At 38.9% G+C, this 23,027-nt stretch overlaps 2 protein-coding genes and 1 long non-coding RNA gene across 8 annotated transcripts; 1 reads left to right on the top strand and 2 right to left on the bottom strand.

Annotated features, from left to right (window-relative positions):
* The first annotated feature begins 286 nt into the window (after positions 1–286).
* Positions 287–4,240, top strand: LOC113463740 (uncharacterized). The gene is made up of 2 exons (XR_003388525.3): positions 287–420; positions 4,040–4,240. It is a non-coding gene; the product is annotated as an uncharacterized LOC113463740 (long non-coding RNA).
* LOC103722044 (uncharacterized) lies at positions 1,947–8,461 on the bottom strand. 2 transcript variants are annotated; one of them, XM_039128558.2, is made up of 12 exons: positions 8,195–8,461; positions 7,879–8,089; positions 7,196–7,278; positions 6,937–7,037; positions 6,296–6,391; positions 6,084–6,137; positions 5,397–5,545; positions 5,126–5,243; positions 2,753–2,840; positions 2,584–2,648; positions 2,445–2,505; positions 1,947–2,339 (listed from the first exon to the last, which is right to left on the bottom strand). In XM_039128558.2, the coding sequence occupies exons 1-11, from the start codon at positions 8,295–8,297 to the stop codon at positions 2,446–2,448; spliced, it is 1,128 nt and encodes a 375-aa protein (XP_038984486.2). In that variant the 5' UTR covers positions 8,298–8,461; the 3' UTR covers positions 1,947–2,339; position 2,445. The 2 variants fall into 2 exon arrangements, with proteins under 2 accessions (XP_038984486.2, XP_038984485.2); XM_039128557.2 differs by having other exon boundaries at positions 2,445–2,648.
* A 4,810-nt stretch (positions 8,462–13,271) lies between these two features.
* LOC103722046 (uncharacterized) lies at positions 13,272–22,314 on the bottom strand. Of its 5 annotated transcripts, none has more exons than XM_088709600.1 (5): positions 22,104–22,256; positions 19,853–19,930; positions 19,671–19,740; positions 17,317–18,312; positions 13,272–14,101 (listed from the first exon to the last, which is right to left on the bottom strand). In XM_088709600.1, the coding sequence occupies exons 4-5, from the start codon at positions 18,270–18,272 to the stop codon at positions 13,621–13,623; spliced, it is 1,437 nt and encodes a 478-aa protein (XP_088565726.1). In that variant the 5' UTR covers positions 18,273–18,312; positions 19,671–19,740; positions 19,853–19,930; positions 22,104–22,256; the 3' UTR covers positions 13,272–13,620. The 5 variants fall into 5 exon arrangements, with proteins under 5 accessions (XP_088565726.1, XP_038984487.1, XP_008810690.1 ...); XM_039128559.2 differs by having other exon boundaries at positions 19,671–19,774; positions 22,104–22,253; XM_008812468.5 differs by lacking the exon at positions 19,853–19,930 and having other exon boundaries at positions 19,671–19,774.
* Positions 22,315–23,027: the final 713 nt, after the last annotated feature.

Here is a 23,027-nt window from a genome sequence, read left to right as displayed (position 1 = left end):
TGCAAACCTGACTTCAAAGACATTAAAAACTTCCTGTTTATTTAATATTTTTTTCAATGTTAACTTGGTTGAAGTATGGAAGAGGAGTCTCACTTTTTTCATGGGCTTGGAACGGCCCAGCAATCTACAAGTAGCCTGGCCCAAGTAAAGCAACACGAATCGAAATGACGAGAATGCCCCGGCGAGGCAGAATAACGAGCAAATCGCGCGGGGAATTATTTGAGAATATCCTCGGGAGTTCGGAATATTATCCTGGGAGTTTGGAATATTATCTCTGTCAAGGGAATCTACTCTGCTGGGCTTGGTGATACCGAGGGTGGCGTCTTCCTTCCTCTTCCTTGGCTTTCTCCTGCTGCAAATCTCTCTCAAGTGCGGACACCCTCCACAGGCTGATCATCACAGCAATGAAGAAGAATTCGGGTAGGAGTTCAATTCATTTTCTCCTTCATCCTATTTTCTTTTATATTTCAGGCAAATTCACTATTAGTTTCTTTATTGGAATTTCTAATATATTCGTGGAGTAGCATCTCTAATTGATGTTAAAACAAAGCTATACTTTCCTGCTCCTCGTTTCGTTCTGGCATGTGTTTTTGGATTGGTAAATGCTTCCACAACTCAAAAAGAAGGTTTTTAGGTGGAACAAGAGGGATTTGAGCGCTGCTGTTCGTGTGCCTATCCCTATCTCACCTCCTAAAATTTTTATGGTTTGTGTTAGGGGTCCCAACTCCCAACGAGGAGTTCCGTTTTTAGCTATCTAGCCCGTTTTACGTACAGGACCAACAATTTATGGTCTCTCTGTCAAATATTCTTGGGAAAATTTTTTATCATCCTTCTTCTTCTTCTTCTTCGAGAGAGAGAGAGCGAGTGAGAGAGGGAGAGGAGTTCGTTTGTTCTCCTATAGCTATGAATGTTGTCAACTTTTCGTTTAATCCAATGTTTTGTGACTACATGTGTTGGTTTTCATGTGCTGAATGAAACTTGTAGTCGCCCGTTTGTTGGAATAGTCCTAGAGCAGAGAAATATGGGCTAATGGGAGGCTATAGATTTTTTTTTTTGACCCCTCGCCATATTCTGGCCCGTCATATCGGGATACTTTAGCTGTCTTCGAAGTTGAAGTAGATCGAGTTATCGTGTATAACATCCTCAAAATCAGGATACCATGAGCTCCATTTGCAAGTATATTGGATTGTCGTGTATAAAAATAACATGGGAGCACTGGATAACATGTTTTTATATTCTGAACTTTTTTAAAAAAATTATAAGATAAATAGAAAATAATCATGAATAATTTAATTAAAAAATATAAAATAATATAAAATAAAAATATGTTAAAGTTATTGATTTTGTCAGTATTACAAAATAGGAAAATTTTTGAAACATATTTAACTGATCTATAATAGTGTCGTCTACTGCATGGAGAAAATCAATATAACATTTCAAGTCTAAGAGTTGTGTCGAGTTGAGGTGAAGCTTAAGAGTTGGAATTCAGTTTTGTTATGCTGGAGATTTGGCTTTTTTTAAAAAAAAATATATATTTTAGGCTAGGCCGGTCCACCTTGCCGGTTTTCTATGAAAACTGGTGGTTCAATAAAATTGGATCAGACAAGCGACTGGTTCGCCAGTTCTCCACTCTGATGGGAGTCCAGTCTTTATAACTATGATTCTACTAGCAGGAATTTTGTTCCACAGCTTCAACGCCCTGTATATGCTATCCTTTGTTCCATGGGATGATGGAAAATCTTGAAGCTTGCATATGAGATACGAATCTTTATTCAAAGGTTATTGATGGTATCCTGCTTGAAGGCTTCAAGTTAGGTTTTTCAACCATGCATGGTTTAATGATAGCTCATGGATGATCTCATCCGTGTAATGATGGAAAATCCTGTAGCTTGCAGCTCGCCACAAAATACTGCAAGAATCGTGAAGATGAGAGGAAGAAGTTAAAATTTCAAATGCAAATCAATCATTTTCATCCTCAATGTATCGCAATTTTGCGTTCCAAAAAAGAACAAGAATACATACAGAGAATGAAATGGTACAAACAATAGACAGCAGTTGGAATTTATTCCAGAATACGTGCAATAGCAATCAACAAAAAAAAAAAAGAAGCTTTTAACTGCATGCATTTTGCAAGTCTGTTGCTTGTTATTCTCTTAATGGCGAAGTTCTCTTGTGAAGGTTAGATGTAGATTGAGAACACAATCTTCTCGTGTCAGTGATGTTAGTTTGGTATCTGTTGAATCTCCAAGCTCTGAAAAATCCAGGTTTATTTGTTACGACAAGATGTCATACTCCGCATGTTGTCTAGGCAATAGTGGCCCATTTTGAGAACATGCTTCCTAAAGAGAGAGAGAGAGAGTGAGTGAGCGTTCAAGTTGAAGTTGGGATACGCATCGTAACTGTAATGAAGACAACAGACTGCATATTATTCATTGCATTCTTACCTTATGAATCAGAGGCTGCAACTCTGACAGGCTTCATAATTCTGAGGACATTTCTCATGTGCTGAAATCCCATCAGAAATACCCCAATGAAGTAAAGGAAGCTAAGTTGTACCTTCCCTAATAAGTTGTAAAAGGTTACCAGTCCATTTGCTCCTCCATTATTCCTAATGCTTAGCGACATTGGCACCCCAAAAACGAGCCGCCCTGTTAAAAATGAAAACCCGGTTGTACAAAAAGTTAAATTTGATAAGGTCTTCAGACTACAGATTGCCATTGGCATAAACAGCTGCTTGTTGTTGTGGTCTTACCAGATGCTCTCTCTGGCAGGTAGGACCAATCTTCTGGGCTGAGCTTAGATTTTGAAGCCTTTATCAGCTCTATAAGAGCTAGATTAACCTGCAGGTGTAGCATGAGTTCTGTGATTTGTTTGGCATTGATAGTATCTAGTAATCGAGTTTCTTTTCCAAAATCCAAATCGAAAAGCAAAAACAAGGAAAATCATGCAATGTTTATCTTCATCTAATGAAGATATTATGCACAGCTCTATCGACAATGTCTGGTAAGATTACAATGCATCGCAGGTCCCTGTTGCCTACAGGGTAAAAGATACTTGCTTCACAGTCAACTATTTTTGGAATTAGGGAATGACTGACAGGATATGTGATATTCACTGCTATGCTCTGCTTATTCTTGTTGATTATGCATTTCAAAAGGAATTCATGCACCTAAATTCTTGAGTTCATTCCTGATGTTTTTGTATGTGCCTATCGTCTGCTTGCAAACCCAAGTGCAGAGCTCAATGTCTTGAAGGACATCCTACTTGCATATTATTTTGTCTGTCAGTTAAGTGCTACATGCTAAGCTAAAGATTCAGATACAGAGTCTACAATTTTGTTATATGATATCACATTCTGTACTATAAATTTTATTAAATGGTTTGACTCGTACATGAATGTCTTCAAACCTCCCAATGGATGATATTTAGGGATATAGGGAATGTCATTAATTTTTTATTTCTAATTGAAGTATTGAAACAGAGGGCAAGCCTTGGAGCAACAGTAAGATTACTCCATTATGACTTAGATATCATGGGTTCGAAATAAAGAAACAGTCTCTCTACACGTAGGGGTAAGGCTGTGTGACCCTCCTCAGATCCTGTAGTTGTGGAAGCTTCATGCACCGAAATGCCCTTTTAATTATAGTATAGAAACAATTGGTGCATTAGACCTACTACTTGATGCAACCAAAATAGACTGCTTCTCTTCTGAGAATTTAACTAAGAACACAAAATTCTAGTTAAACATGGAGTCACCACTGCAAGACAATTCTAGATCCCTTGATTGTTAAAATAATCATGGTCTAAGCTTTTGCTTCCCAATGCATATTCATAGTTCTTGTTATGTGATTTTGATGATTCATTATGAAAAAGGAAATATGTATTTGGATTCATCTATTTACAGGCAATTGTTCACGCAATACAATGGTGGCATTACTGTTTGCTTGCTGGTGTCACCTTATTGTGTGCTTTGCTATTTACTAACAGCAGTGTCTGGCAACAATGAAGCACTCACGAGAAATTACTCATAATACTGCAGGATATATGCCAATTCAAGTAACACATTAGCAAGCAGCGACTGTTATAATAACTCCACCAGAGCCTATGATGGAGCACTGCAGAACAACAAACACTTTAAATGAATTTAAATATCCTTTTTTCTGTCAAGCATGCAGGTAGATGTTATATAAATAGTACTGCTGAAAGTTCCCGTATTCCAATTAATCAAGTAAATTTTATAGAGCTGGTTACTCGATTTTTTTTTAATTCAATGCTTGCCCACATATATTGCATGCTTCATAGGTAAAGATGTTAGACAGAAACATCCAGTCAGGCTTATATTCTCCAGTCTTTGAGGTATAAAAGAAAATGTGTGGGCCACAAAATGCCATATCTAAAATGATATTGAGAGGAAGTACTAATATATACAAAGAAATGGTTATCCCGGCATACCTAGTCAAGGGGTTTTACCTAGCTGACCAAGGTTGTTATCAAGTGACTGATATTTATAGTCCAAGTATACAAAATAACGCACTGAACATTTTGACTGTTTTTTCATTTTATTTTTCCAGGCACTTTCCATTCTTTTGAACCTTCTAGATTATCCTGTACCATATAAGGGCTTGTATTCAGTATTATTATTACTTTTGCTGATATTATTATTAGTTATTACTAATTAGAGATATCTAGGTAAATTTACAAATGTTTACAATGTCCAGACCATATACATTTTAAAACATTTCCCTAAATTAGTTCGATCTTATAAGTTCTACTAGCTTAATGAACATCAACTGCTGAAAATACAAAATGCACAGTATCTTGTTTGGACATATCTTATGGCATTCTATTGCATAGTGTGTACAGGTTCAGAACATGGTGCTTGCAGGTCTCTGAAATCGTGAATGTTGACAGACTTATTGCTTTGATTTTTCTAAGGAATTTGCAATTACTTCCAGAAAAAAAATCCAGCAACTTGCATATAGTTTTGATAAGGTGTGCAGAACGTTATGAAAATTAACATGTTGGCCCAGGCTACACCATGGGATACATAATACTCAGAATTCAGCAGCAACCAGTAGAACCCTGATGCAAAGTACTATCCTTTCCGACTGTAAATGAGGCATACCTCTTCTGGCCTTTCATGGCTCACCAAATGTCCACCATGAAGTTCTACCATTCTTGTAGCTGGTTGCAGCTTCTCTGCAAGTCTCTTTGCATGATTTAATTGAGCAATGATATCATCCCTATCAAAATTTTGAATTGTAAAATCAGGCTCCTATCATTCTCTACCCATGCTTATGACAAATAACAGGTTGGTTGGCAGATGAGTGTGATGTGTATGTGTGCACAGGTGGGAAGAAAGAATCATCAGTCATGGATCAATGATAAGTACCAACCTTCCATGAATCACTGAGACCAGAAACCCAGATGAACGAATTGTGTCAAGTTCCTTTGGTGTCATCTTGTGTGTCCAGCATGCATTAATTTGGCCTTCAAAACCACAGTTTGATTGCATACCAGTTGACGATATGGCCTTCACATATTCCTGAACCAACCAAAGTTTATGCACAATAGCATCGAAATGAACGAGCAGACCCAATAATAAAAGCATATAAATAGCCATCAAGCTTGTACTCTTTCAAGGAAAGGTGGGGGTTATCCTCAGTTAAACTGCTTTGAGACTAAACTGCTGGCTCTCAGAGAGAGAACCTAAGATATGCAAGCAGTATTTGCAGTAGAAGGAAAAGTTTATCAGTACTTGACAACATGGCTAGAGCTTTCAGACAGAAGGTATGCACAAAAGAGATGCAAGAGTTTGAGGCGCTGGTGATTTTGGGCATTACTTTTTGTGCCATTGTTATGATCTATAGATAAAGAAAACATTATCCATGCACATATATCATTTTCAGTGAAGATGCCAGCATCTGGTCCAAGAGCAAAACTGCAGAATCTCGTTCCAAGAGAATAGGCAACCTCATAAGGTCGAGATGAAGGGAAAAAGAGGAATTTAGAGAGAAACTTGGTATCCATAGAAGTGATACTGCTGGCTTCATATTTTTTACAACACAACTAATGCCACTTACTTGATAAAGAATTTTCCTTCGTGTACATGATCCAACATATTCATCTAGATACTCCTGCCAATAGAACAAAACGTGAAAAGGTTGTGAATTAATTTCTTTTGAATGACTTAGGAAAGTTAAAAGATCTTTAGATGTCATTAAAAAGTTCATTACTCTTCGCATGAAGCAAGTGCATGTGAAAAAGCAAAAAAAAAATGTCTATGCTGACCAACCTTAGTGTAGTGTGTTTCTAAGTCAACTAAAGCTCTTTGCTCTGGAGTCTTTGCTCTTAAGAAACGAAATGCAAGGGATAGCATCTGGCGATCAATCTGCAAAACAAGTCAGAACATAAGCCCACTGTAAATGAGCTGCTAATTGTAAAACAACTAAAAAGTTGGAGCAAAGGAAATCAAGATATAAGATTTAGTAGAACAGTTGTCATGAAACAATGTATTTGAACATGGCTTTCAAGGTAAGCAATGTTCAGATGAAACTTCCATTTAAAGATTAAACTCTTATATGAAGCATTTGTTTTTCTTTTCCTGGTATCAAGCTCTTTAAAAAAAAAAAAATTGTAGCCCAGCACAATCTCCCAATGGAATTGCTCATCCAATGGACACCCTTCCCTTCCTTAACCAAATCATTGTGCAAGCCCAATCCCTCAATGCCCATGCAAAGTGAGAACTTTAAAATAAATAAACAGAAGGCATTATCTTGTCACTAGGTAAATCCCTAACTGCTCAACCTTGCAAAGAAGAAATTGAAATCCCAAAAAACCTAAATTAGTTGTGTTCATCCACAATGCTCATTTGTGACACAAAACGAAGGATCCTCCTAATTTGTAGGTCCGGACGTAATAGATTTGTCAGAATACCTTTGGAAAGCAATCAAAGCCACCTCCGGTAGCATTCAGCAAAGCCAAAGAGCATAATCTCTCTGGTGCTATTGCTGCCAACTTGCAAGCTATCATAGCTCCTGTTTTCAACCAACAAAAATAACAAATAACAAGGAAATTTAAGTGAGCAAACCCTCTCCCATTTTCCAGTTCTAACAACATAATAGAACAACCCAAGTCATTCCAACAAAACTCCAGCAATAATAATAAAAAAAACAAAGGGAAAGAGCCATCTAACCCATTGAGTGACCAAAGACATGAGCTTTTCTCCAGCCTAAATGATCCAGTAGAGCCAAGGCATCTTTCGCCATGATAGTTGTTCTGCAAACCATCAAGCACAGAACATCAGTGCCTTCCCATGAATTACATACTGCACATTAAATTTTAGTGTTTCAACACAAATTAACGAACGTTTCCAGCTATTAGCCCTGTAAAATGTCCAATTTCAAATATTAATTATTTGTAACTATTTCGTGGGACAGCAAAACGTCTCGCTAATCAAATGATCTCATGGGCAGAAGTTGATACAGATTTCATTGTTTTTCATTCAGCCCTCTTCGTCATGTTTGTCATTAAAATAAATAATTTTGCCTTGTTTTTTGTTTATTGCATTCCTATTTTCTGTCTGAACTAATATCGAAACAAATTAAAATACAAACAATCTCGCTCTAAATTAGCTGGCATTTGAGTTTTCAGCGATAAAGATTTCGTCAAATGATTAAAAAAAAACCTTTTCTTCTTTCAGAACATCAAAAAAAAAAAAAAAAAAAAAAATTGACAAAGATCCAACGAAATGGGGCGAAAAATCCAGATGGGAAAAGTTGTTCTTTTACCCCAAATATAACCAAAGAATCAATAGTCTGAATCTAATTTCTAAACAAAGAAAACGATCATAACACAAAAGAGACGTAGAAAACTCACGTGTATTCGGATTTCTTCGTGGGCACAGAGCTCCGTCCCGTTCCACGATTATCAAAGCAGCACACCTCGATCCCCTCGTCCTCCTCATCCAGGCCGTCCGTTCCCCCACCGACGGCCTCCGGCGCCTCCGGCGCCTCCTCGTCGTTGGGCTCCAGCATCCCCGTCAACCCCTTTATCTGCGGTCCCCATGAATCATGCGTCGCAGCCAATCCTGCACCCAAAATTTCCCATCAAAATCGAATTTCTAAGGAAAACAATACACAAATCAACCAAAAGATCGCAAAAAAAAACCCACAAAAGAGGGAAACAAACCTACCAATAATGAGGAGAACTTTGGTGCTCCCACGGCCGTATCTCCTATAAAAAATCCTGATCCCATTCCCTTCTCCTCTCGATTTGCTCACGTCGCAAAACGGCATTTTTCCTCAATTTTCCGAAATAAAAATATCGGAGAATTTACTAATTTTCAGCTAATTTAACAATAAAAAAATCGGATTCGGGAGAAGGAGAGGGGAGGGAGAGGGAGAGGGAGAGAGAGAGAGAGAGAGAGAGGAGTCGTGGGCTAAATACGCGGCCAGCGGCTGCGTCGGGGCGGCGAGGCGTGTATTAAAAGGGAGGTGGAGGGAGGACACGTGGATGGATATGGGCGGGTCGGATCCACGTCATCCGGTCGGTTGTGTCGGAAGGGATAGAGTCAAAGCTGGCGGGTCTCCTCTTTCCCTCTAAATTCTAATCATTAACGGGTCCACCGTCGGATCAATTGACCACCGTTTGGTACTCTTTCTTTGTTTCTTTTTCCACTTTTTTCCCGTTTTTTGTGCACGAGTTCAACGTTGATGTACTAAAAAAATTTGGGACAGAAAATATAATGGTAGTAGCATATTGACTAAGTTTTTGCTAGTGTAAGAGATTTAAGTTTCATTTATCTTCCAGTGATTTGTAAGTTATGGATTTCATGCTCTGATTTGGTTCTCGTTGTGGTCAAATCATAGCATTAGAATATATTGGGTGGATGTCAAACAATGTCAAATCAAACGATTTGTGTACTTGTAACTTTTTGGTCATGATGAAAGAGGCTGAGAGGAGACAATTAGGCTGTTGGAAAAAGTCCTCTTTGTTTTGTGGACTTTAATTTTAGATTTAATAATAATAATAATGATAATCAAATGTGAAATTGAATGATTCAAAGTACTAAGTAGGAGATGCCATGCATGTCGAGACGGGATGGTCTCTTTTTCCATATTTAGAAAAAGATAAGAAAAGTCCTTTTGTTCCAAACATTGCCAAATAAAAAATAAATTGGCATATAGTATTAAAGCTGGATTCTTAAAAAAAAATGTATGTCTAATTTGATTCATGCCATTAAGGCTAAGATAATCCTTGATAGCTTTCCAATCCAATATCTTACTTGATGAAAGATTTAAAATTGGTTGAATTTTTACGAAGCTAAATTGAGATAATCTAGTGACTCAACTTGCCATGTACAATGTTTTACTAAAAAAAATAGAAAACTTTATAGAAAATTACTTTATTTACCTTGATGAGTAAAATTATGATTTCTTGAATGGCAGCGCAAATTTGGGAGTTTGCTTTTGGCACTTTCCCTCAGGCATTGGAGTTAGTTGAGGATCTGTTATACTTCTTGAGGGAGGCCACGAAGAGACCGGATACAGTTGAGGAGGATTTCAGGAGGGCATACATTGCCTACGATATATTGTTAGATAGAAATGCCCGCCTCTTTGAGGGGAATGGATCGTCTCCGAGGGCAGTGGTGGACAGAGCCTTTCGTTAGTCAGCTGAGATCACTGTGGCAGTTGCGGTGAGTTCCTTTGAGATGACTAGGGACATCTGGAACACCTGTTCCATAATTTTATCACCCAGGTTTGCCTTGTTCTCTTGGGTGCCCCCGCCCCTTGGTCATCTCAAAGTGAACTTTGAGGATAGCAGGTCGATGGATGGAGCATATGGAGAAATTGGATTTGTGATCAGAGACCACCAGGGTACACTGGTAGGGGCAGAAGGTCGGTTTACCCATGGAGGGACGACCATTGAAGCGGAGCTTCGAGCAGTATGGGAGGGCATCTCCTATGTGAGGAGGGTGTTGGATGCAGACAGGATATACCTAGAGGGGAACTCCTCTATGGTGATCGATTGGATATGGGGAGTGGACTGATACGGGGACGACCACCCATTGATTCGTGAGACCTGCAGATTGGTTAGGAGTTTGGCTTCTTTCTAGGCAGTGTATGTGTATCAAGAAGCAAACAGAGTCGCTTCCTACGTAACTCGGCACTCTGAAGAGCTCTTTTGAATTAGCATCACGGAGGTTTCTCCTCCTTTATATCATGTAGTTGCTGCAATTTGAATGCCCCCCCCCCCCCCCCCCCCCCCCCCCAAAAAAAAAAAAAAAAAAAAAAAAAAAAAAAGAAGAAGCACGAAAGTTCTCCCTCCTAATCGCACCAAAAATATATACTTTTTGTAAGAAATCCTGGTCCACAAAGCGGACTTCGTGCCAATTCTCATGGCTCGACTCGGTCTCCCATGGACGTGGACGGCGCCAGCCGATTAATCTATATCATAATGATGGGCGTGCTCGAAGTTCCTCCGTTGGTCTAACAAAAACAACTTAATAAAAAAAAAAGGAAAGGCCGAAAGAGACACAAACGCTTACGAGACGCAAACGAAAGGGACCTCTACCGTGTTGGAGATTTAACTTAGAAAAAAATATATATCAGTTTTATTTTTTAAATTTTAGATATTTAGAAAAAAATTTAAAAAAATATTTTTTTCAGATATTTTTTAAGACTCTTTTGGAAAGAACATCGGTTCTAATTTTTGTAAGCATGCGATGCTGAAATATCACATCTTTAGAAACACCGTACTATATCGATCATCAAACATAGTGTAAAAATAGGCTATGCGTCTAGTGGTTTGAAAAACTCAATCCACATTATTACTTCTCTGCTTTAAATACTGATTTCAACGGATACATAATAGAAAGTTCAAAACTTCTTAGCTACTTGATTCGATTTGCTCCAAAGATAGGAAGTAACAAAAATCCGGAATCTCTTCTTTGTGATGATAATGTCAAAAATATCAAGTTGGCTCATCCGTCTTTCTTTATGTTGATCGGTACAATCCTCTTGAATCTTCTCTTTCCTATTTTTTGATTTGTTATTTGATTTGTTGTTTTTTTTGCATAATGTTTAACAGAAATTTTTTCTCTCCTTCTTTTTTTTCCGTTCTTCTTCCAAATATTTTTTAAGTTTTTTTTTTCATCTGCGCAACTAAAGGAGTCGGTTGAGTCAAGTCTCCCAAAGAAGAGGATCGAGTTGAGTCGGATTGTTGTACCTTGAGAACGAGATCGCCGCAAACTTGCATATAGGGAATAAATCATGTTCTTAGGGCAGTATACATCACACGCCTCGATTCTGGCAAACTCTTTTCAATCTTCTGATTTGTTTCGAGTAGATTATTTCTTTATAATACTTATATAGAATAAAGATATAGTAGTTTTTAAACAAAATATTTTCAACACACGGCGCTCGCTTTTTGTTTCTAAAAATGGAATAGACATATCCATCACCCACCATTCATCAAAAAAAAAAAACAAGAAAAAAAAAGAAAGCCATCACCCACCAAAACACATTGATCAAGTAAGTCTAGATCTGTTCATGAGCGCTGAACAGTCCGCTCGGCCGGCATTTTGGGATGGGATTGAGCCTGGGCTGTAAGCCTGATTGGCCGGACCGAGCTTGATATATGAGCCCACTTGTTATAACAGGCCAGGCTGTCCTTTAGTTCGGCCCACCCGAGCTTAGTTCAGCCCGAATCTTATATAATATAAAATGGATACATATGCTTCAGAAATCCAATTTTTTGATGATATATATATATATATATATATATATATATATATATATATATATATATATATATATATATATAACTCTTACTCCTTATAAGCAATAATAAACATCAATGGGCTTTACTAATCCCTTTCAAATATTTAACTTTTAAAAGTATTTTTTTAATATTTTTTAAACTGGAAAAAAGATTCAGAAAATTCAAGACCTAGTTCAAAGCTCGAAGCCCGAGTAAAAAAATGAGCTTGGGGGAAGGCCGGACCAAGCCGGGCTCAAGGTTTACTGATTTCAATTATATGTTTGGCTGAGCCCGGCCCGCCCCATTGAATTGATTAAAGTGACACGAGGCAAACGTTGGGGGAACATGGCTTATTTCACATGTCGATATCTTCTTCAGTGAGGTACGTGTTAAGTCGTTGAATGATGACATTTAAACGCAGGTGATAATAGGGAATTCCCATAACTGAGTTGTTTCAGTGCAAGACAATCGATGAGCTTATATCTTCTACAATTCGGGGTAGAACTGAAAAGATCCAATCTCCATCCTACACAGTCGCCAGCCTCAGCTTGCTTGATATTAGCGAGAATAAGTAATACTCTCACCAGAATTCTAGCTCGAAGCCAAGCATCAAAATTTATACACCTTTGTGATTAGCAGAAATTTTATATTTCTAGCTTAAAATATGGAAAAAATATTTATAGAAACAAACATAAATCATTTCTAGCCATCACATTACCTGATGTCCGCCCAGTGTAGATCCATGAGGAAAAAAGACAGCAAATAAAACCAAGCCATTTGGTGGCTACCAATTGGCACCTAAAATCTAAAGAGTTCCGCTTGCTCTAAGAGGCCAGGCAACATAACCACGCAGCCAAGAACCTACACTGGGCATATTGGAATACCTGCTTTGGGATTTATCAGGTACAAAAAAATATCTGAAAACGTCTAAAACATATATATTTTTTAAAAAAATGCAAAATACTGGAAATAATACAGGACGAGAAAAAAATCTATGTTGATCAATTATGGCCTTCATTTGTCAAGACATATTTCACAAAATCATATTTAATATTTATCAGATTAAGAATAACAGCTCAAAAACAACAGTCCTCTTGAATTGATGGTAAGCATGAAAGATGGCTCCCTTCCATAAAATTGACATTTGTTACCAGTTTTGCTTCCAATCCAAGTATGATCTGCTTTTCAACCAACATTAAAACTCATAATTTGCTGCCAACTGGATGATGACCCTTCAATAAATTGTTCTAAGGCTTTCAATGTTATTCTAGTTGGCTGCAGGGAGAGCAACTATAGACACTTTTCGGTTCACAATGCAACATACTCTTCCCTTCATCTGCCCGCTAGTCATGAAATCAGCAAATCACTTGCCGATTGCTGCCTCTCTGAGGCAGTACCAGAGCAAAGTCGAATTACAAGAAATGCATCCCTACATCACAACAATGAGACGCAATGACATATTTGCGTCACTACTTTTAAGAGATCCACAGGCCATACACGCAAGCAAGTGCAGTTAACATGATGCAGCTATCATATCACCAATGATGTAAAGGATACATTTCATTTCCCACCAGACCGTATGTCTCGTCATCCTGCATGTGTATCATCATGCCACTGTAACTATCTGTCTCAATACATTATATGTACACTAGATACTGCTTATGCACAATAAAAGATAAAACACTTTACTGAATAAACACCATGAACCATCGCATCACATCGCATGCTTTTGAACCCCAATTTTCATGCAACCCCATGAACGTGGGCCTTAATGAAATTGCTCATTGGCAGCAGCACAAATCCGGCGAGTGTGGATTTGAAATTCTTCTTTACGAGTCTTATAAACTGTGAGGCAGTCTAGGGAGTACATAGTAACCGGCCCAGGGTCCATCCCAAGAGCAGTCCTGCACCAGCCAAACCCAGTCCAAAAGCAAAGACAACTGCATACTTGCAGATATTACACTTCTTCTGCTTCCTCCCTTTCCTACTTCTTGTGTTCCTATCTTTGCTTGAAGGTGCCCCCTTCAATGGCATCCATGGCAGGACAGGGAAGAGAGTTGAGACCTGATGATCTTTGATCTTGAGCTGGAGACACAGGCTCTCTAACTGTAACATGTGTATCCACTGCTTGCATGCAAACAGATGAGAAGCTTGTCTGAAAAGTAGCTTGATGATGTGGTCCTTCTCATTATAAGCCTTTTGGGCTGCCATTTCAGCTTTTCTAGCTCGGGTTTGGGAATGGCAGAGTGCTTCCAACAGCTGAGCCCTGCTTGGGTCACCTTGTATATTCTTGCTTTCAGGTGAATCATTTTTATTTGTACAATAACCTTGCTTGCCACTGCGTAGCATTGTGATGCGAAGCATAAAACATATGTAAGCAATAAAGTAGAAGGGCAGAGAGTTGATAAGTTAGGTAACAGGTTTATCTGGCAGGGAGGAAATAAGTATGTCTCTGTACCAAAAATAATACTCAACTTTTGGAGCATGCACATGCAAATATATAGACGATTTTCACAATGGAAAAAGTCATATGTCTGGTAAAAGAATTAAAACTGCAATGATTTGTATATATAATAAGTCAACCAATACAAGATTAAAGAGTAATATTTTTGACTCTACATATTATCACAAATAGGGGTGGAATTGAGCCCAGCTGAGTTGAATAGTTAGAGGCTCGAGCTTGACTCGATTCAAAATACTCGGACTCAAAACTCGACTCAAGATCGATCGAGCCTTAATATCCAAGCTCGAACTTGACTAGATTTTTTTTTTTAAAAAAAGCAATACTTGAAATCGACTCGACTCCACTCAAATATCAGCCGAGCCATACTCGAGCTTAAATTCGAGCCTTGATCGTAATTAAAAAAAATGGTTAAAACAAAATACAACATAATATTATATTTTAAATATTAACCTAATAATATACATTATAAATAAATAATAATATTATTAAAATTATATTTGATTAGGTTCGCGAGCTTTCGAGTTGAATATTTTGCTACTCGAGCTCGCTAATAGTCGAGTCGAGCTCGGTCCTAATTCTCCTAATTACTCCCTTCCGTTTACAGCCGCAGCATCCCAGACCGGCCGCTCGTCCCAGCCCGTTCACTGTTCATCTTCTTCCTCCCGCAGTGGATCACGGCCGAGAATCGAGTCGCCACCCGTCGATTCTCCCGTTCCAGCTCCTCCGCCATCAACCGCGTGCGGCATCTCCTCTTCCGGATTTTCAGCTCCACGCCGTGACAGCTCCTCCCAAGCATCGCGCCTCAACTGCTCGTGAAATCAGCAGACCTTCCGCATCAGCCCTCTTCCTTTTCTCCCGCAATGCAATTCTTCCAGCGTCCACGGATCTCGCCCAGCATTCAACCACGTTCGCGATCAGTATTCCCGGATTTCTTCCCAACTCCTCCAATCCGGTGGCAGCTAGCTGCATTAATCCGGCCATTCAACTCAGCGTCCACAGATCACGCTTTAATCCCGACATCCAGCCATTCGCCGTCCGCGATCTGCCCTCCGGCATCACGCCCCGGAATCAGGCCCATGACCTCTTCTCCCTTCCCGAAAGAGCACTCCAAACGAGTATAAAGAGAGGAGGTTGGCCATCGGCAGAGGGGGGCAGGGTGGAGGAAAGAAACAGGGGAACCCCTGTTTCGGTGAAGAAAAAGAAGAAGATAGCCGAGAGGGAACCAGAGAAAGAAATAAAAAAAAGAGAGAGGGGGGGGGGGTGAAGAGAATATTTTGTGATATTTTGGGAATAATGGAAGGGGAAGGCTTTCATTTGAAGATGGGAGATCGTCCGGAAGCCATGCTCGGCTAAACGTCTAGTCTAGGGCTGGATGAAGCCCTAGCAATGTTACAGGGCATTGTAGTTCTTATTTTCTTTATTATTTTGAAGCTTGTTTAAGTTCTTATTATCAATGAAAAATCCTTTTATGATGTTTAAACTTTGAGCATGCTATTTATTATTCATGTTTGCTAAAGTAGTCTAAGATGATCCATTGTGGAGTGATTGATTATAACCCTATTTGATTTTGATGAGCTTAAAGCATTTGAGTATATCTTATGTTATACTAATGAATTCAATCTAGTGTTTCAGTCAAATATTTGTAAATTTATGTTCAAGTGTCTCTAGCTTTGGTTCAATACACTTTGGATAAGTAAGGAATTCAATTTGAACCAAAGTCTGAATCTCGAGTCGACTCCGGAAGATTATGAGTCGACTCCAAGCGTATCAGAAGCTCTGGCACAAGCTCGAGTCGACTCCTGCACATTACGAGTCGACTCCGACTGAGAACAGACAGCCGGACAGAAAGATTCATCTCAGAACCTGTCAACGAGTCGACTCCTGAAGAATTCGAGTCGACTCCGATGCTTGCCGAGTCGACTCCAGCATAGTACGAGTCGACTCCATGGAGTAGCAGACAGAAAGATAGAGAAGCCATTTTGGACTCTGAGAGCCGAGTCGACTCCTGAAGAACTCGAGTCGACTCCGACGGTTGGCAGGTCGACTCCTAAGGAAGCAAGAGTCGACTCCCAGAGAAATGCAAGGCTAAAAGTCAGAGAGCCAACTTCAATGTCTGAGAGCCGAGTCGACTCCCGCAAAGTCCGAGTCGACTCCAAGGCAGTTCAACTCCAAAGACAGAAGATCGGTATTTCGTGTCTGAGAGCCGAGTCGACTCCCGCAAAGTCCGAGTCGACTCCGAGACAGTTCAAGTTCAAAGATAGAAGACCTGTCTCTCCGGCTCTGAGAGCCGAGTCGACTCCAAGGAAATTCGAGTCAACTCGAGGAAGTAAAATCGAGAGGATGAGTTTTGAAGCCCTGAAGATCGAGTCATCTCCAGAAGCTACTTGGCTCATTTGCACCCCTAATCATAAACACAAAAAGAATGGAATAATAATGTTAATCAACAGTAGGCCTAATTATAGGACCACTAGATATTGCAGGGAATCTGAACAAGCAGGACACATCAAATGGATCAAGCAGCACTCTGTTAATTAATCTAACAAACAAAATCTAAACTACAGAATTCCGAAGAAGATTAATTAACAGTAAACCTAAGATTCCAATGTATGCTTTCATATAGAGAAGAAATGGAAAACCAATGCGATTATTCTGTAAACAATCATACTGCACTAAATTTAGTTTCCGCAGGCAATCCTAGCTTATCCAAGAAAATTAACAAATTGTATGAAATGTCTATGATTGCAAATGTCTGACAGTTATCTTTCCTGTTAAGTGGAGACAAATTAGGATCTGTGGTATGAAAGAAATCAAGATTACTTATTGAATGTCAATCTTATGTTCTAGTCTTACCTGTCCTTAGCAAGCAAAAGTGAACATCGAAACAGAAGAATCTGTGTCTAGATACATGCATACATAAACATATTTAAAGCAAAATAAAAGAAATTTTGTGCTTTTCACTTACATGTTGCAATTTGATTATACTTACAAAAGCTTAACTTAAATTACATGCTCTTTCCTACTGAAAAAAAAATTAATTAAAAAAGTATGTGCACTTTCTAGGACGAATGCAAGATGTATACAGGCAGTACCTGTACATTTTCTCAGTATCATCTACCAAACAGCCTCCACCAGAAGACCAGTTCTTATCAACCGCATTGCCAGAAATAGAACTATTTTGTGCATAATCAAGGGGGCTGCATGTGCCAGCATGCAACTTTTGACTTAATCTCGAGGAAAATAACCCATTACTGTCTAAATTTTCAAGATAAGCAAATGGATCCCTACTAACATGCACCATCTGGGTGGGTCTGGGAAGATCACAGTTCTCAATATGCTGCTGTGATTTTTGGGCAACCAATGAAGCCAACTCATCTTTGTCAGATATTCGCCACCAGGGCTCACACTTGTTACCTCCTGCCCATGGTGTATCAAGGTCTGAAGAAAACTTCTCTTGTTTCTTTGAAATTAACCGATCAACTGGCTTCCAATCCAGCAGCTCCTCATCCTGGTAAAGATAATCACCCATATCTACTTTACGCTTTAGCGGTTGTTGTGGAAAAGTAGTCTTCATTTCTTCTACTCTGGATTCAGAATTATGCTTCATAAAAGCTGTAGATGCCATCCATGGAGACTCGAGAAAGCATTCGCTCTTTTTAAGATCAATGTCCATTGATTCACCAGCCAACGGCTCTTCAGTAAGATTAGATGTTAGGACTGTACTTTCCGCTCCCTTCTCATCAAGTTCATCTTCTATGAAATTCAGTTGTTTACACATGTGCTCCTTTTGGTAACCAAAGTTCGGTTGCATGTGGAGCCACCATTTTGTGTCCGGTGGGAGATTAGAATTCATGGTATTCCAGTTTAAAGGCATAAAATTGGAGCCAGAGTGATCTGGTGAGTTTGTTGCATTGCCATTGCTTGAATCATTCTGCAGTGCTGATGACGACGGGCAGCAGGCTAACTTTGGAGCTCTCTTTGCATCTTCCTGGACTAGGCAACGGTTTGCAGCACGCTGCCAAGCAGCCCTTGCTTCTGCAGCTGCCATTATTCCAACATCCTCCAAAACTGTTTGTTACAGTAATTCTCTGTCAGAGAGACTAAAGCGAGTGAGAGTTCGTTCTCAAGCAAGAGAGTTTACATGAAATTTCAGATAAAAAAAATCTATCAAAAGAATTCCAGAGATGTAGTAAGTCCATGAACTTAGATTCTGGATATAGTACAAAAAATGGTGCAACCTTAAAAAGATTAAGTTTTTTTTTTTTTCGGAATAAACAAAAAGCTCCCAGTTTCAAATTTAAGTGAGCATTTCCTTATTAAGCCTGGAGAATGACAAGAAAAACTTACAGAGCTACCAAAATCACCCAGCTTGCATATTAATTATGGTTACTTCTATATTTACAAATAGGCTTGATAGGAAGTTTTGAACACCAAGTATTGATTCATCAGGTCAACAATCATTAATCCCTAAGAGATTTAGCATCCTGATCTATCTGGATCATAAGTTTGTATGGATATGAATGTAAGGCAAGAAAAGGAGATGATGGATTCAGATAGAGTAGTTTGCAGTGTTTTAAGTGCCAGCCAGCATATGCTGTACCAGGCAAGTATCTACACCTGGCACTGCATCCACATGCCCAACATGATATATATACTCAACATCTTAGGACTACATGTTAATCCATTTCAACTTAGTCTCAGTCAATACTCATTTACATTATCACACATACACTAATATGTTACGAGTGTGGTGGTTTGTGCCAATATGATATATGCATATTAAACCAAAACTTTGATGTTATTTTGATGTTAGGTTGTGGTTTGAAAACTTAATGAGTACTATGTGTAGTTATGAAGGTTGTCAGAAACAAAAAGTCATCGAAATCGTTGCATGTAATGAAATTAGAAGTATCTTCCACACAGTTTGGATGTTCAAATCATGTCTATGTATCAGCAATTCATCATCAATTAATCCAGATTTGAAGCATAAAAGATTTCTTCAGATATCTAAATGTGCCTTTAGATAATTACCAACTGAGATATACTTGTTTCCATGCCAATACCAAGCATGATACAGCATAGTCTAGTATCCCAGTAAAGCATGATATCCAAAGAACAATTATTTAGAATTTAATTGGACCCAGAAAAGTTATGGTTTAAACCAAGTTTACAAGTGAATCAGCTTCAGCTGTATTGCCATCAGTACCGCATACGTGTGCATACATGCATGCGGACTAAGCTGCTCATGAGCAGCTTGGTCTTGGCTCGTCAAAAGCTCGTCATGCATGCATGCATGTATGTATGTAATGGACTGAGCTGCTCATGTCAAGAAAGCTCGTTTGAGCTTAGCTCAGCTAGGAAACTAAACAAGTTCAAACATCTTCAAAAACTTGGCTCGTCAAGGAACCGAGCCTGAACATGAGCCATTTGAAAATATAAGGCAGACCTCAACTCGGGCTTGAGCCAAACTTGATCAGAATCTGAGCAGTCCAAGACAGCTTGGCTCGTCCGCGCCCCTACATATGTATGTATATATTGGCGACCATATTCCTAAAGAAAGAAATAATGTAATATTCCATGAAAACAAGTTCTTGTATTTCATGCTCAATACATAAAATGATCGCTTACCGTTGAAACATTGAATTTTTGGGTAACATCAACTAGATTGACATTTCCAAAGAGAATATGTAAGGCATGATGCTGATTCTACACAATAAAACTGCAAATCATTTCTTTCAGCTTTAAGAGTATACTTTTGTGATGTAAGAGCTGCAATGGATTTGAGAGCTAAAATGGGAGCTTGTTGAGAAAAGAATGACTTAGAATGCAGTCATGGCAAAATACCTACTGTTACAAAATTATGAACGCTGGAGCAAGAAAATATGGAGCGAATTTGGTCTTAGATAGAAGTCTCTATCACTAAAAATATTCATAATCAATAACAAGGTCAAAAGTTGATGTTGCAACAATCTCCAGTACTCTAGACTTGCAAATCAATTAGTCAGCATCTACTCCAACAAGGACTATGATAATCGCTATAAAGAACATTGCCTCAAAAAGTTGTATCACCTTGACCATGACTTTACCGAGTCTTAGTGTAACATAGATTTTTGCTAGTTCATAAGGAAATTCATAGCTCAGTGACAGGTGTCTTGACTCAGCTTTGCTAATGTGCATCAGTGAAGGCACAGTAGGAACAAACATGGTAGTATATTACTAATGGCTAAGATATAATACTGAATTGCAAGGATATTATCTTTCCATCAGTAAACCTCTTCAGTTGCGAATATGCAGAAATAAAACTACCAAATAGATGTTCTTCAATCTCCTGAGTCTTTTTCTTTAAAAAAAAGAGAAGAAATCTTCATGAAAGAAATTGCATAACTTATTGCCTTCTTACGAGGCCCATTAGCCCTATTATAAAGGCTCAGCGACAAGACAGACAAGGAGGGCAATAGCCATACTGGTGATATTTATCTAGCACTACAACCACTCGATCCCAAGGATGTGATACCAAGGAAGATAGCCGAGCAAGAAGCTAGTTGCTTATGCTTTCAAATGATAAAGCAAGAACATGTACAAAAGATAGTTTATGCATTCATATTATCCGCATTTTGACTCAAACATCATATAGAATTTTTCGGTTCCCCCTTTGAGTATGAAGATGAATTGGTCAATACAATTTCTTCTGCATTTGCCACTTGTTAAGAAAATGTGGCCTTTTTATATGCTCCTTCCATTGTGGAAATTTCTTTTAGCCATGCATCTCTCAATTAATAGAACAAAGCATTCACCATAAAGGAAAAATCTGACACATCAAGAAGGAGACAAAAGGAACTTAAAAGACTAGATGACAAACCCAACACACAATGCTTGTCACTTTAAAGCAATATATATCCATTTCTTTGGTTGGTGCACTAGACCAACTGCAAACTATCTGCCAATCCCAGATTGATTGGACAAGATTCCTTGTTTGTAAATATGCAAGCTTATGCTTAGGCCTTCTCAAGAAACATATGCTTCATTAATCACTAACACTATTACTATAGACACAATAGCTGAAAATAAGATAATTTTATGCCAAAAAAAAAAAACACCCCATAATCCTTCATGCATATTCAACATTTATCCAGAGATACCAAAATGGCCAAACAAAACCAAGCATGATTTAGAACTTGCCATGCTTCACTTCAATGCAGGGCATTCCACAAAGCAGCCAACATCCATCACCGACCCAGTGGCAGAACAGGGGGAAAAACGGGACATTACTCTTCCCATCTGCCACCTCTACACTATGCAATAAATAACCATGGCCCATATATCTTTTAAGATTATCCTGGTAACCTACAAAGCTATCAGCCTCAAAACCGGATACCACTAGCAGCGATTCCACAAGCCAGATCCATCCATCCACAACTGCTTAACTTAATTTAACCAAGATACTACGGCTACATTTCCATCAACCACCTAAAAGAATGTCACAAATCCAAAAGATCTAATTTGGGCCAAACTGAACAAAAACAAAATAAAAAAATTATAAAAGCACACAAATTCTCAAGACACAATTAGTAAAACATACTCAAATCCTAACACAGACTGATGACAACACCATCTACAATTCAGACATCCAGTAAAAAAACTAACTATAAGAAATCAAAAATTCATATCAAATCCAGCGATGAACCAAACACAATCAACCCAAAGAACAATAACACACACACACACATCCTGGAAGCTCAAAAAACGAAAGAGGAAACACATCAATAAAACAGAAACCCAGTCACCAAATCCCGAATAGGACTTTTCTAACAAAAAAAAAAAACCGAAGCGAATTTAACTCCAGAATTCAGCAACCTGGGATCGGCACGAAAAGTTATACCTCGTAACGCGCTTCGACCTGAAAAACTTGGCCACCGGAGCGCTGGCCTCTCTAAGATGAGATCTAAAACCGAATCTAATCGAGGGGAAAGGACCGGATGACGCTAGATCCCTGTGTCTATCTTCCCAGCGAGTTCTTTTGCCCGAAGTTATCGTTTTTCTCTCTCGAATTCTTGTCATTATATATTAAGTTCTTCTACTGATTTTGAAGCTAGACTTCCAGAAAACCCCCTAAGTAAATAAACGAATACCCAATTCCTCAGGGCGGTGCTAGAAGGACAGCCGTCGATTTGTGGTCCTCCCGGTGGATCCCACACACTGACCGTGTGTCCCGTCACCGCTGGTAAAGAAAAGGACAAGCACCCATTTTATCGATCTCTTGATTCGTGATCTAGGAGGACGAATAGAACGGGTGGAGAAAAAAAAAAGAATTCGATTGTGATTATATGAAAATCCCGGGGCGTTAAACGGGGAGTTTTTTTGCTCGGCGATGAGGAGGAAGCAGGACAAGCCGTGGGTCCCACGTGTCACAAGACTGAGCGACGGTGGTGCGATCGCGTCGCTGGTACAGGGAAACACGGTATGGCGTCTATCAAACCGAACCGGACGGACGGATTTGGATCTGGTGTGGAACCCGCAACCGCTTTGAACTACGATGATGAGATTGGTGGCTCGTCGTTTGGAGATTTATATTTTTCTTTAAAAAATGTACGGGGACTTTGGATCCTGCCACCACCCCCAATAATACAAGAAATTATATACCAGCTCAGCTACATGTTAGACCAATAAAATATCACCGTAAAGAATACTAACTGTTGCCCAGATAGGCAATCCAAGAGGGGGGTGAATTAGGTTTTAAAATAATTATTGCAATTTAAAAGCTTTGTGAGTAACTAATTAAAACTTTTGCAAGTGGATTAATTAG

This window comes from Phoenix dactylifera, chromosome 1 (genome assembly GCF_051530095.1).
Source record: "Phoenix dactylifera cultivar Ajwa chromosome 1, Ajwa_hap1_PhDact_Kaust_v1.1, whole genome shotgun sequence".
NCBI classification, from domain to species: Eukaryota; Viridiplantae; Streptophyta; class Magnoliopsida; order Arecales; family Arecaceae; genus Phoenix; species Phoenix dactylifera.
Note: the sequence above shows the minus strand (reverse complement) of the source record. Positions and strands in the feature narration are given on the sequence as shown.